The sequence below is a fragment of the Drosophila rhopaloa genome, unplaced genomic scaffold (assembly GCF_018152115.1).
Source record: "Drosophila rhopaloa isolate 14029-0021.01 unplaced genomic scaffold, ASM1815211v1 contig_2, whole genome shotgun sequence".
Taxonomy (NCBI): domain Eukaryota; kingdom Metazoa; phylum Arthropoda; class Insecta; order Diptera; family Drosophilidae; genus Drosophila; species Drosophila rhopaloa.
Genome location: NW_025335083.1, coordinates 3556850 through 3571599, shown reverse-complemented (window position 1 = coordinate 3571599; position 14750 = coordinate 3556850). Strand labels below are relative to the sequence as shown.

The window sequence follows — 14750 nt, the reverse complement described above, 5'->3', positions numbered from 1 at the left end:
ACTGTGAAGGCTAAGCGGATCAAACAACATAATAAGAGTTCGGGGAAGCTAGGTGTTATTCACTCCCCGTTCTATACCCTCCCTACCTTGATAACACGTGATAAATTTTGCGGTTATCCCTTGTTCAATTTATTTACATATTTACTTATTAAATCTATGTAACAGCAGCATTATAATCCAAGCAATGGACCTAGGAATCTCAAGTTATTTAGACATCATTGTATTTCCATTCAAAGTTTACTTTATCAAACAAAATATTACTTTTCGCGCCTTTAGTGCGTTCTGTCATTTTAAATCAATGGTTTCTCATTCAAGCTACGTCATTACTTTTATATATATATATGGTTTTCCTTATTGATATAATTATATTAGAAAAGACTATAAAATACAAACTTAATGCATTCGCAAACATCCTATCCTTCGCATCGACACACACATGCTTATCCCCAAATATATCAGTCAGGAAATATAATATCAAGTTTCTGTTTGACTTACGTACGATTCCGTAGAAGCAGATTCGTTGGGCCCATCGAAGATGCTGTAGTTGATTACTCCATGCAAAGATATTAGAAAATATGATTTCCTGATGGAACGAGCGTGTGTGGTTTGCACGATTGGAATTTACAAATGACTCTACCAATTACTGACGAACTCAAATTTAGATCGTCCAATCAAGTTCCTAATATCTATATATATATATAAAAATATTTAATTAATTGAAATTGTCACATCACGTCTTTAAATCTCAAATCTCATTCCTGTGACCTTCCTTTGGATACTGTTCGTGGATAGCGCTCTACATGCATGGTATCCCAGGTTTCTCCGGCTCTTCTCCTAGTGGTGCTGAAGCATGATCGCCTAGAGTGATCACGCCTTCTTTCTTTACTTCTGTCGCATTAGCGGAGTTACATCGTGGCCGCACGTTTGGCGCCTTTTCTCCTTTTATGTAGTCTGGCCGCACGTGGCGTGTGCTGGTGAGGTTATGAGATCACAGTTAGCTCAATAACCTTCCAAAGTTCTGGATGATTCTACATCTTCGTGGCCGCACGTGGCGTGCGCTGGTGAGGTTATGAGATCACAGTTAGCTCAATAACCTTGGAAAATTTTGGCTGATCCTAGATCTTCATGGCCGCACGTGGCGTGCGCTGGTGAGGTTATGAGATCACAGTTAGCTTTCATAACCTTGGAGTCGCGCAGTCTGTAGGGGTGCCGCGCGTGGCTCGCTTTTCGCTTTGGAGTCGCGCAGTCTGTAGGGGTGCCGCGCGTGGCTCGCTTTTCGCTTTGGAGTCGCGCAGTCTGTTTGTCAAAAATCGCAGATCCTCCCTTTTTGCCTACCGACCAGTCTGGGAAAACCCTGTCTCACTGGCCGGCTTTGACGTACACTCCCGTAGTATTCTTGGCCTACTGCAACTAAATAACAACTCACTCAACTGACCTGATCGTATTACTGGTATTTACCTGTCGCTGGTCTAAAGCACTCTAGGTTATTTGTAGTTAATTATAAGTAAATCTTCACAGTCACAAGTTGTACAGCTCTCTCTATGAAACACTTTGGCTAGCGCAGCGTTAACGTGCGTCTTCTTTGACGATTTGAAATGAAGTGAACGCTTTGGCACGCGTTGCCGTCTGCATCGACGCATCGTCGCTAAGCTTATAGTAACGGAATCCTTCCAGTTCTCATTCACATTTCCCTCTCTACGCACTATCGGTGTTGCGCGAGCGAGAACACACTATGCGAGTACGCTCATACGAGTGAGTGATCTAGCTAGCTGATACTCGTCTGCCTGGGTAACGCGACGTTGTCAAACTTCAGCGGAATTTTACCAAAGTCTTGATTTTCTCTTTTCCTTCTTTTTACTTATTCCCGCTTGGTCGACTGTACTAAGGAGAGTGCGTTCGAGACTTGCTTGCCCTATACTCTGCCTTTAGTTTCGAGGCATACTCGACTTTGTATGTCTTACACAATTTCGGTCAAAATTTGTCTTCAACTCTTTTCTGGCCCCCACACCACAGTTAACTCAGCCAGAGTAACGCCTCGCCGAAGGGTTAACTGAAAAAGGGCACTGTGAGTTACCTCATGGACTTTTTACGTTCTTATATCCTTTAAATGATATACGCCTAATGATTTCTTGGCTTCATTCTGCAGCTCATAGTACGTCGGGCTGATCTTCTTTGCGACCGTTGCCTTTATGAAGACCGGGGCTAACTTACTACTGAATCTCTTCCCAGCATTGCTTTGAGCAAAACTGCGGGCGAACACGGTATCTCCGACCTTCAGATGTACCGATCGACTACGTAAATTATATATCCTAGCATTTGCTGCGTGTGACTCCGAAATTTTCGTTTTGGCCTGTTGGCGTACTACTTGCAACATGTCGGCTCTTTTTAGCACCACATCGTCGGTCAAAAGATTTAAATTCCTAAGCAACTCGTAGTCCTCTCCGTTGGCTATCATGTTTTGTCCAAAACAAAGGAAATACGGGGAAAATCCGGTACTCCTGTGAACGCTAGATCTCATTGACGCGCTTATTGCGTCGATGTTTACATCCCAGTTTGTATGATCAGTGCCTACGTAAGCTCTGATTGCTGCTAAAATAGACCTATTCACTCGCTCACTCGCGTTAGCCTGTGGCGAATAGATAGCTGTACAAACGTGTTTTACACCAAATCGAGTAAGAAACGCTTTAAAATACCCTGATTTAAACTGCGATCCATTATCTGTCAACACGGTTTCTGGCGCTCCGAAAGTATAAAATACTTGCTTTTCCAAATATTCACAAATCCTCTCGGAAGTGAATTTTCGTAATGGCTGTAAGAAATGAAACTTTGTGCTGTGGTCAACGACTATCAATAGACCTATATTTCCTTTCTTGGACCTTGGATATGGACCAAGAAGATCCATATAGAGCTTTTGAAAAGGTCGATCAGAAGTCATCGGTCTACCCATAGGTGGTCTAAGAACTCGGTTTGGGCTCTTTGTTGATTTACATACGGAACACTCCGACACATAATTGCGTATTTGCGTCACCATTCCTGGCCAGAATAGATACCGTCTGATCTTGTCAATCATCTTATTCATGCCGATATGTGCAGCGTCAGGTGCGTTATGCGCTCGAGCTAAGACTGCGTCAACAAGATTAATGGGAACCCAAAGTTTCCATGACTCCTCATCATGCAACAAATTTCCCCTAGCTGGTTCGGTCCTTTTGTATACAAAATCGTCCACGACCCTGAGATCAGGAAGACGTGATTGGTTATTTTGAACTTGCTTCCTCAATTCGTCATACTGTTCTGATTGAAACTCCTTCGACGCCAGATCGATCATCGGTCCTCCATCATTTATCTCAGACACAACCTCTACTTCGCGACGCGACAATGCGTCAGCAACCACATTTTGAGATCCACTGCGATGCTTAATCGTAAATGAGAACCCCTGTAGTCGTATTGACCATCTCGCTAAGCGTCCTGTCAGGTCCTTCTGTCTCATCAACCATTGCAGCGCGGCATGGTCAGTAATAACACAAAAGTCTTGTCCCTCGATGTATGCTCTGAATTTGCTAATGCCCTTGATAACTGCTAAGCACTCTAATTCACTGACTGAATAGTTTCGCTGAGGCTTCGTTAGCTTCTCCGACATATACGCTATTGGCAGTTCGACTCCATCTTCGTTCTCTTGAGCTAAAACACAACCTAGACCATATAAACTTGCGTCACAAAGCAATACAAATGGCTTCGCGAAATCTGGTGTTCTTAAGATCGGTGATGATACTAGTTTGGATTTTAACTGGCTGAACGCTTCATCTGCTTCTTCAGTCCAAGTAAGGACATTGTTTTTCTTTAGCAAGTCTGTTAAAGGAACGGCAATCGTTGCATAGTTATCCACAAAACGCCTGTACCAGCCCGCTAAACCTAAAAATCTACGTAGCTGTTTGACAGTGGTTGGCGTCGGAAATTGTTCAATCGCGCTAACTTTGCCTGGATCAACTTTAAGTTCACCATATCCTATTATAAAACCTAGATACTTGATTTCAGTCATACAGAACTTCGACTTGGCTATGTTGATCGTCAGATTTGCCTTGCGAAGGTGCATCGCAACTTCTTCTAAAAGTTCCATATGTGAATCAAAATTGTCAGATAAAATTAACAGGTCGTCCAAGTATACAAACACTCTAGTTCGTAACTTCGCGGGTATAACTATATCCATTAGTCTACACAAGGTTTGAGCTGCATTACAAAGACCAAAAGGCATAACCTTGTACTGGTATAAAGGCCTGTTAGGTATTGTAAAAGCGGTGTATTGTCTAGATTTCTCTTCAAGCGGTATTTGCCAGAATGCGTGTTTCATATCGAGACCAGTGATGAAGCGTGCAGGAGGTAATCGACTTAGTATCCCATCTATATGAGGTAGTGGGTAAGCATCTTTTACAGTTAGCTTATTCACCTCTCTGGAATCGAGACATAAGCGAACCTTTGTTTCTTTCTTGACAAGAACACAGTTGCTGCTCCATGGGCTTTTAGACTCTTCGATCACGCCTAACGCTAGCATACTTTCTAACTCAGAAAACATTAGATTTTCTTTGGCTGGTGAAATTGGCCAGTGGCGTTGCTTAACTGGTTTTGCGTTAGCAACATCGATACAATGTTCCATTAAATGAGTTCGACCAAGTCCATCCTTTTCGTAAGACGGTAACTTGGCAATAACTGCATCTAGTTTTTCTTTCTGTCCTACTGACAATAAATGCACGTTGGGCATTTCCACAGTGTCGTCTTCTCGGCCTACATCTAGCTCTAAGACTGCTTGTTTGTCATCGACTATTTTACTGAGTAAGCCGAAGTCACGCCAGAAATCTATCCCAAGATATACGTCTTGTTTGAGATCTGGGATTATAAAAAACTCTACCGGCTTCGTAAATTCGCGGTAGCTAATTTCACACTCAAGCTTTCCTTCAACTGAACATTCGGCGTTGTTTGCGGTTCGAATTCTGCCGGAACACTTGCTTACTTTTGGATGCTGCCCTAATTCTTTAGCGGCTGCGCCACCGATGCAACTTATGGACGCGCCTGAGTCCAACAGAGCTACATATTGATGATTACCAATATTTATATCCGTATAAAGTCGACTGTCAGAGTTCATAAAAATTGCGGAAATCAACTTCTTTCGGTTTCCTCTAACCTTCTTCCAGAATCTACGCATCCGATCCGTTGAACGTCTGGTTTTCTCAATAAAATCACAAGAACTAACGTCTCCAAAGATTCGTTTCCTCGCATCTGCATACTTCGCTGCTCTAACATGATACGGTTGTAAGTGATCAGCGATAACCGATGCTGCTCCATCAGGTAGTTTATAAGACATATCTGGGTTTATTTCTACGTATGGTTCGGTCTGGGTACCACTATCGGATTTTACTGCCTCGGATGCGACGCGTGGTTTTTGACCGGCGCATCCATCAGATAGTTTTCCGAAGGGTTGCACTTTTGGCATTTGGGCTTGTAGGTGTTCTTCATCCCACATCCATAGCAAAAGATAGTACGAACTTCAAGACAATCATCAAAACGATGTCCAAGCTGATCACAATTCCAACACTTAAATTGCCTGCGTATCGCGGCTATTTCAGCTGCCTCGCTGTCTCCACGATCCGACTCTATCTGAGAGACAAACGCGCGTGACTGAAGGCTACCCTTTACTGGTTGAGCTTTCACTTGCTTGCAAAACTGCTCGTGAGTCCTGATTTCTTCTCTAAGACTGGCTAAGGTGTTTATGCGTAAATGCATAAGTTCATACTGAAGAGATGGCTTCGCATGTCGTATGAGAAGTCTAACTAACGATTCTTCTGAGAGTGGATTGCCCAGGCGAGCAACTAGCTTTTCCACTTGAAATTGGTATTCCTCAAATGGTTCTTTATCTGCTTGACGCCTGCTGTTTATGGATTCCCAAATATCCATATCCGTATCACTCTCTTTAAACTTGTTCCGAAATTCTCTGCAAAATTCTACCCAATTAAATTGACGATACATTCGGTGAAATCTCCAGTACCATTCACTAGCTTTGCCGACGAAAAATAAATGTAAGTTATCGCAAAGTTGACGATCTCCATTTAAATTCTGTTGAGCCAATGCTTGTATTCGATAAAGAAATTCCTCAGCTTGTAAACCGTCCTTGGATCCATCAAACTTGATGTGCCAGCTTTGAATAATATTCGGCACCTTATCTGGCTGTATCGAAGAAAGCGATCTATCTACACGCTGAGTATTTAGACGAATGTCCTGATACACAGTTCCTGCAGAATGAGCTTCTGCTGGTCCCTGATTCTCTGTCATCCTCCGATTTGGAGTTTGAACTGAACTACCAATTTGTAGGCTTGCTATCTGCGACCTAATTAGCTCAGACAGTTCTTGTCTAAGGCTTTGCTGCTGCGCTTGTATTGCCGTACGAACTACTCTGTCTATCTCCTCCAAATTCTCTGTCCTGGAAGTCTCTACCACTGGTTGGTTTCGGTTGGATCTAAGTGTCATTCCGGTACTGGGTGCTGTACCTCTCTGATGTCCTGCATTTCTACCTCTTCTACCTCCTGTTCTGCCCCTATTCGCGTTCCTGCTGGCCGGTAAGTTATTGTTTGCTACATTAACTTCTCCTGTCCTCCCTTCAGCAGCTGACAATTCTGCTAACAGGTTGTTGTTCGACAAGGATAATTGTTGTACCGTACATCCATGGTTGCAAATAGGGCATACATTTGACTCCAGCACATAATCTCTGATACACTGGTGGTGGAATGTGTGACCACATGGTGTTGACGCTGTTAAATCGTTCGCGATTAATGGCTGAGTACAAATTGTACACGATATTATCTCGGTATCCACAGCGATCGAAAGATCGAGATTGCTGTGACGTACTGACATTTTTTTTTTTACTCACAAATTTTTCAAAACTTCAAAATAAAATATATTAATTTTGGTCCATGCTTGGTTTTACAACTGCTTGCATGTTACATAAATAAACTCTTAAATGTTCCTTGATCTTTAGCCGAAAACAATAATTTAATTAAATCAAAATACTTTTGAACTCTTGTCTCTCAAGTGGCGTTTCTTATTCTGGTCAAAGATCGAAGTTTCTCCAATGCTTTGCATTTCCTAGAACAGACTACCAGCTTTCTAAAACAAGTTAAACGAAAAATTGCTGAAAACGAGGTATAAAGTGAACGGTTGGCTCTGGTCGACTATTCCGTAAAGACTCGAAATACAATCGCAATTCCTAGAAACCTAGTTCTCTTCACCTTTATCCACAGAAAATTTCTGACTCATGTTAATTTTGAATTCTACTTATTGCGCTGGTCCCTAGATTTGTGCGGTCGTCCCAGTCCGTAAGTTCTCGGACTGCGGTCGCAGTTCCAGACATCAAATTTCTAGTGAGCCTCAAACAACAAGGAAAACAAAATTAAGCTTAAGCTGAATCTACTAACAAAATACTAAAATTTACTAAAGCAATATCGTGAGGCTAAAGCTTCACCTAGCGTCCTGCACTATGAAATTTACGAACTTCTTGGTGGTTTCGGTACCTAGGGCTTTCGTAAGTGAAACTAGACTGCCTCAAATACTTTTCGATTGAAATTAAGCTCCTCGAAGCCCCACGTTGGGCGCCATTTCTTATATTTTATGTAGTAGACAGCACCGGAGGTACGGACCATCCAGTGTATAGAGGATTCGGAGTCGTGCACTTCTAGCGTTGCTCGGTACTAAACTCGTCGGATGGGGTGGGGTTCTTTCCTCGTCCTCTATATGATGTACACTGTCCCACAAATAAAGAAAGTTTTAAGTGCACTAAGCGGTACTCTAACAGGTTCCAAACAAATCAAGGATGTGAACGGACATTTTTACAAGCGGACGGACTGTGAAGGCTAAGCGGATCAAACAACATAATAAGAGTTCGGGGAAGCTAGGTGTTATTCACTCCCCGTTCTATACCCTCCCTACCTTGATAACACGTGATAAATTTTGCGGTTATCCCTTGTTCAATTTATTTACATATTTACTTATTAAATCTATGTAACAGCAGCATTATAATCCAAGCAATGGACCTAGGAATCTCAAGTTATTTAGACATCATTGTATTTCCATTCAAAGTTTACTTTATCAAACAAAATATTACTTTTCGCGCCTTTAGTGCGTTCTGTCATTTTAAATCAATGGTTTCTCATTCAAGCTACGTCATTACTTTTATATATATATATGGTTTTCCTTATTGATATAATTATATTAGAAAAAGACTATAAAATACAAACTTAATGCATTCGCAAACATCCTATCCTTCGCATCGACACACACATGCTTATCCCCAAATATATCAGTCAGGAAATATAATATCAAGTTTCTGTTTGACTTACGTACGATTCCGTAGAAGCAGATTCGTTGGGCCCATCGAAGATGCTGTAGTTGATTACTCCATGCAAAGATATTAGAAAATATGATTTCCTGATGGAACGAGCGTGTGTGGTTTGCACGATTGGAATTTACAAATGACTCTACCAATTACTGACGAACTCAAATTTAGATCGTCCAATCAAGTTCCTAATATCTATATATATATATAAAAATATTTAATTAATTGAAATTGTCACATCACGTCTTTAAATCTCAAATCTCATTCCTGTGACCTTCCTTTGGATACTGTTCGTGGATAGCGCTCTACATGCATGGTATCCCAGGTTTCTCCGGCTCTTCTCCTAGTGGTGCTGAAGCATGATCGCCTAGAGTGATCACGCCTTCTTTCTTTACTTCTGTCGCATTAGGGGAGTTATATCGTGGCCGCTCGTTTGGCGCCTCTTCTCCTTTTATGTAGTCTGGCCGCACGTGGCGTGCGTTGGTGAGGTTATGAGATCACAGTTAGCTCAATAACCTTCCAAAGTTCTGGATGATTCTACATCTTCGTGGCCGCACGTGGCGTGCGCTGGTGAGGCTATGAGATTGCAGTTAGCTCAATAACCTTGGAAAATTTTGGCTGATCCTAGATCTTCATGGCCGCACGTGGCTCGCTTTTCGCTTTGGAGTCGCGCAGTCTGTAGGGGTGCCGCGCGTGGCTCGCTTTTCGCTTTGGAGTCGCGCAGTCTGTAGGGGTGCCGCGCGTGGCTCGCTTTTCGCTTTGGAGTCGCGCAGTCTGTTTGTCAAAAATCGCAGATCCTCCCTTTTTGCCTACCGACCAGTCTGGGAAAACCCTGTCTCACTGGCCGGCTTGACGTACACTCCCGTAGTATTCTTGGCCTACTGCAACTAAATAACAACTCACTCAACTGACCTGATCGTATTACTGGTATTTACCTGTCGCTGGTCCAAAGCACGCTAGGTTATTTGTAGTTAATTATAAGTAATTCTTCACAGTCACAAGTTGTACAGCTCTCTCTATGAAACACTTTGGCTAGCGCAGCGTTAACGTGCGTCTTCTTTGACGATTTGAAATGAAGTGAACGCTTTGGCACGCGTTGCCGTCTGCATCGACGCATCGTCGCTAAGCTTAGAGTAACGGAATCCTTCCAGTTCTCATTCACATTTCCTTCTCTACGCACTATCGGTGTTGCGCGAGCGAGAACACACTATGCGAGTACGCTCATACGAGTGAGTGATCTAGCTAGCTGATACTCGTCTCCCTGGGTAACGCGACGTTGTCAAACTTCAGCGGAATTTTACCAAAGTCTTGATTTTCTCTTTTCCTTCTTTTTACTTATTCCCGCTTGGTCGACTGTACTAAGGAGAGTGCGTTCGAGACTTGCTTGCCCTATACTCTGCCTTTAGTTTCGAGGCATACTCGACTTTGTATGTCTTACACAATTTCGGTCAAAATTTGTCTTCAACTCTTTTCTGGCCCCCACAACTCTGAAATTGTTTACATATACTTGTATAAATATTAAGAGTTCTTTAAAAGTTGTCAGTTCTCGCTTGAGACTGTGATTTTTTGTAACTTTCAATTTCTTTAGTAGTCCATTAAGATAACACGACATATTTTGCGAGTTTGAAAAATTTGGGGTGAAGCATTAATTCAAAGATTTCCCAAGAACAGATTGTATTTATTAATTTCTTCGGGCTTTTTGATTTAAAATTATTTAATGAAATTCATTTAATTAGCTATTAACAATTAAAACTTCCCCATAAAATTGCTACCCCCGAACTGCTCTTTACTTTTCGTGTAACGATAGGTTATTTATTTAGTAACTAAATGTTATATTTTTAGGAAACCATTATTAGCTTAGTAAGGATATCGTATTAATCAGCAAAAAAATCCGTCCCAATTTCATGTTTCCAAACACTTTAAAACTTTATGCAATCTGCTTCCTGTGATAAACACTTACACACTTGTTAAGTCGCAGAAGTTCAAAGCCGTGATTGCGTGTAGTTTCCCAGACTATATATGTATAAGTAAGTAGTTTTGGGTAAATTGAAGTACGTGTACATATCGCTACACGCCATAAAGCAGCGGCAACAGCAGGAGAAGATAACGTGTGGTGCCTTTTTCCCTGAACCCTTGACAAACGAAATGTCACTATGGGCAAATTGAATGATTTTTCGGAATAAAGTTCAAAACTTTAAAAACGACATGAGAGACCGACAAAATATTCTGTAATACTAAAAGTAAGCTACCCTAAAATATGAAATATGTTTTTAAACTTTTGCTGTATTTTTTTTGTCGTCCTCATGTTTATTATTGAGCTAGAATCTAATTTATTTGGGTGTCAAACTCTTAGACTAAAATCTTTCTTTAGACTGTCATTTAATAACATTTTAATAACATTATAAAAAAAAATAACAAATCAAGCTGGGTTTTAGGAACATAGTATTTACAATATGAAAACCAGAAACGTCTTTTTGTTTTTGGATACAGTTTTATAAGATTTTGTAGCACTTTTTTAGCCATTCAATTTATTTCGAGTAAATGATCGACTTAGTTTAATAACTATAAAAGTTAGTTGTATTGGTAATTTTCGTTATTTAATACCCACTGTTCGGTATTCAGTAGCGAGATTGCTTTCAATACCTAGCCTTCTATTTGTACAAGGACGTGATGCGTGTCCCTGAGTTAATATGTCTTCTAAATGAAAAACAGGAAACCAAAGGCAGAACGCCGAAATGCAAATTGTTAACGTGACCAACGGGAACGGCGCGTGCGAAAGAAAACAATTTATATCAATGCGAGAGCTTTCTGTGGGGCCTGAACCCTAAATGTCAAATATGTGACATACTTTGGATCGCGTTATTGGGCTCAAGTTGGCTGTATGCCACGTACTATATAGTTTTCTAAGTGGGTCTGATGGAGTGGTAATTGAGTGAGGAATTAATTTGAGAATGCGGCAGTTTAACTAGGAGTTGTAGTCAGTAAAATTGACTTCACTTATAATAAATTACAAAATAAAAAAACTGTCGGTTTTATGGTGATGAAAAAAAGTTATGTCGCTTGATTTCAAAATTCTTAAAAATGAAAACTCAAGAAAAAATGTATTAATTTGTATGTATTAACCAATTTAATGTATACGAATACGAGGAACAAAAACATTGAAATTTGTTCAAGCAAGAAATACTTTTATAACAATGTTTCTTGCAGAAAATTACCAGCTCTTGACTTTTAACTCCAAAAAGTATCCTTTTTTAATAGTTTCATAGCCATCAAGCATTCTAGTAGCTTTCACTTAATCACTAATCTCGTAATTCAACCATTTCGACTAATTTCAGACCACTCTTTGCCTATTGGACACACGCGCAGCCTGGGCGAAGAAGCTGAATGCGAGTCAAGCATTCGACGACACTTGGAATACGGCATCCGACTTAGAAAATGAACTGGAAGTAAGTAGCCTGGGCTTTTCATTCGCCAAAGCACGGCATATTAAGCCCCCAAATGCAACTGCCCATTTGCAGCAACAGAAGCGGGCGAAGGGTCAGAGTGCAGGAGGAGGAGGAGGAGGAGGCAGTGGAGCCGGCCAGTGGTCAAGTTGGTCGGACTGGTCGACCTGCTCGCGCACCTGCGATGGAGGCATCATGCAACAGATGCGCAGGTGCGGCAACGGCAGCCCAGGCAGCTGCCGCGGCGAAAGCGCCCGCTATCGCATCTGCAACATGCAGCCGTGTCCAGAGCAGCAGGACTTCCGCTCCAGCCAATGTGCCGCATACAACGATGTCCCCTACGACGGCACCCTGTACAAGTGGACTCCGCACTACGATTACGTCGAGCCCTGTGCTCTCACATGCAGGTGAGTGTGGGTGGGCGGCTGGGAAAATGCACTCGTAAAAACTATAAGTTCGTTTTTGAATTGGATTTACCGGAAATGAGTTTATTTTTAATAAGTTGTTTTTAAGATAAAACCCTTGCCTTTAGCTCAGTTTTCATTTGAATCGAACACCTACGAAATGAAAAATTTAGTTAGGAACTTTTTCTTTTGTCAACATGGTGTATATAATATTGTAAAGTAATTGAAAGTTTTCTTAATTAATTTCTTTATTCAATTTTTCTAAAGCAACAGAATTTTCTTACTGTTTTGATGGAAATTATTTTTCCATGACATGCATGAGAATATCTATTATTACTTTATTTATGTTTTTAGTTCATATACTGCAGACACTTTGAAAAATTTGAATTCTTTTTATAAGTGTGGCTTGTTGCACAGAAAAATCACTGCCACACCAAATCGTACTATGTTGCAGCTGGTCCAGTCGGATGTGAGCTCATTATTCATCAGGCTTTCCGTTTTGCCAGCCATGCGGTGTTGCTTCAAGTGGCTTCCATTTAGGTCCTGCGTTTTAGTTGGCACTGATTTCGATTCGGTTTCTCATTTAGCCACAATAAAAAAGCTGTTGGTCCTTTTTCTATTTTTATCCTGTAGCATTTTTCCCTTTTTGCGGTTCAAATTAGTGACAGCCGAGTTTGGGTTTAGGTTTCTGCGGTTTCCAGTTTCTGTGGTTAATCCGTTTGGGTTTCTTCTTTTATTTGTTTTTTTTTGCCCACATGAGGGCGAAATAAATCATTTGCTAAGCTTTAAATTTCTACAATTTAGTTGCAAATGCAATCGGGGAGGAAGAAATTTTTAGAGGATGATATCTAAAAGGGAGGACTAGACGATGTATGTAGTTTTGTGAAGACTTTTAGATTGAGTAAAATGTTTTTATTTAAGTAAGTAAGTAAGTAAGATCTTAAGATATTTTAAATTTTAAGTGAGCATTTTTGGAAAAGTAATTTTCTTCTATCATAAATTTACATATTTCGCTCTTCACAGTGAACGGTCGTGTTTTTGTTTTGCGTTCTGAATTTTCATTTTTTTGTGGAAACGACCGGGGTTAACTTTAATCTTTTTTAATGTTTACACACATTTAAGTGTCTTTAACAACTTTCCGTTCAGAATTAATTTACAGCAGAACCTTTAAACATTAGCCTAAAACAAAGTACGTAATAATAATCTAGGTTATTTTACTTTTGTTGTATTATTAAGATATTTAAACTTTGTTCTTATTTAATCCAATCCAATCCAATCCATGCCAAAATTTGCATTAATTTCATGAATAATCCCGATGCTAAAAATATTCTCCATCCGCAGGGGACATCCGGCGCATCTCATCGAAGACATATCCCGTGAGACGGGAGGAGGGAATGCCGAGGAGGCGGAGCATTACGACGAGCAGAGCGTCATTGTGCAGTTGTCGGCAAGGGTCCAAGATGGAACTCGCTGTCGTTCCGGCAGCCTGGATATGTGCATCCAAGGAAAATGTCAGGTGAGTCCTATTTGGGCAAAGTTCGGGGAAAACAAGAATCCTCGGGGGTGGGTGTTTCTTTTCCCCAATCTCCTTCCTGTTCAAACCGTCCCTTCCACTTCAGCTACTCCCCATCGGCATGGCGAAATATGATAAATTACGTCCACAATTTTGGAATGGAGGTAGGCTTGGGCATTGGCAAAAGCCCGAAGGGGCAAAAACAAAAGCTACTTTCACTGCGGGGCTCGACGGGAGAGCGTTAAGCATATGTATATGTATGTAGATTGCATAACACAAGCGCCTTTGTATCATTATGCTCGGGCGCATAAATAAATCATGAAGTGGGCTGGCGAAGGGGGTGGGCGTGGCTGGCAGGTTGTTCTGCCACAGTTCCTACTGCTGTTGCTGCCGTCAAAAGTCAACTATTGAAATGCCAATAAAGCGTGCCCCAGGGCAACAGGAAGGCAGCGGGAAGGCAACGAGTAGAGCGGCATCAAAAACTGCTCCCTGGGCCACGAAGAGCGCTGCAAAGTATGCTACTATATGTTGACATGGGTGCCGAGGGGTGGCTGAAAAATGATGATGAGAGAGTGTGAAGGTATTTTTTGGACACGTTTCTTTTCAATAAGAAGTTTAGTTTCGGTTTGTTTTCGCTTAGAATTAATTTCATTATTTTATGTCCAATAACTTTATTTTAATCTTTACTCAAAATAAATTTAAAAATCTGAAAAATCATGATGAGAGAGTGTGACGGTATTTTTTGGACAAGTATATTTTCAATAAGAAGTTTAGTTTCTGTTTGTTTTCGTTTAGAATTAATTTCATTATTTCAGGCACAACAACTTTATTTTAATCTTGACTCAAAATAAATCTAAAAAGCGTAAAAGAGCTGATTTATTTCCACACCAACGAATTTCCGTATGTATTCTGTGGTGCTATTTTAATATCAAAAGTTTTATATTGAAACTATTTAGTTAATACTCATCATACTATCTGCCGGTTCCCATTTAGACCCCTCAAAAAAAACCATAAAT

General features: G+C 40.8%; 1 protein-coding gene across 11 annotated transcripts in view; it reads left to right on the top strand.

The window, feature by feature from the left end:
• Positions 1–14750, top strand: part of LOC108052143 (protein madd-4) — a 70982-nt gene that overhangs the window by 22172 nt on the left and 34060 nt on the right. For all 11 annotated transcript variants that reach the window (XM_044459421.1, XM_044459426.1, XM_044459425.1 and 8 more), the window contains exons 4-6: positions 11710–11820; positions 11893–12224; positions 13563–13737. In XM_044459421.1, the coding sequence (XP_044315356.1) occupies positions 11710–11820; positions 11893–12224; positions 13563–13737 (618 nt within the window). The remainder of the gene's footprint in view (positions 1–11709; positions 11821–11892; positions 12225–13562; positions 13738–14750) is intronic.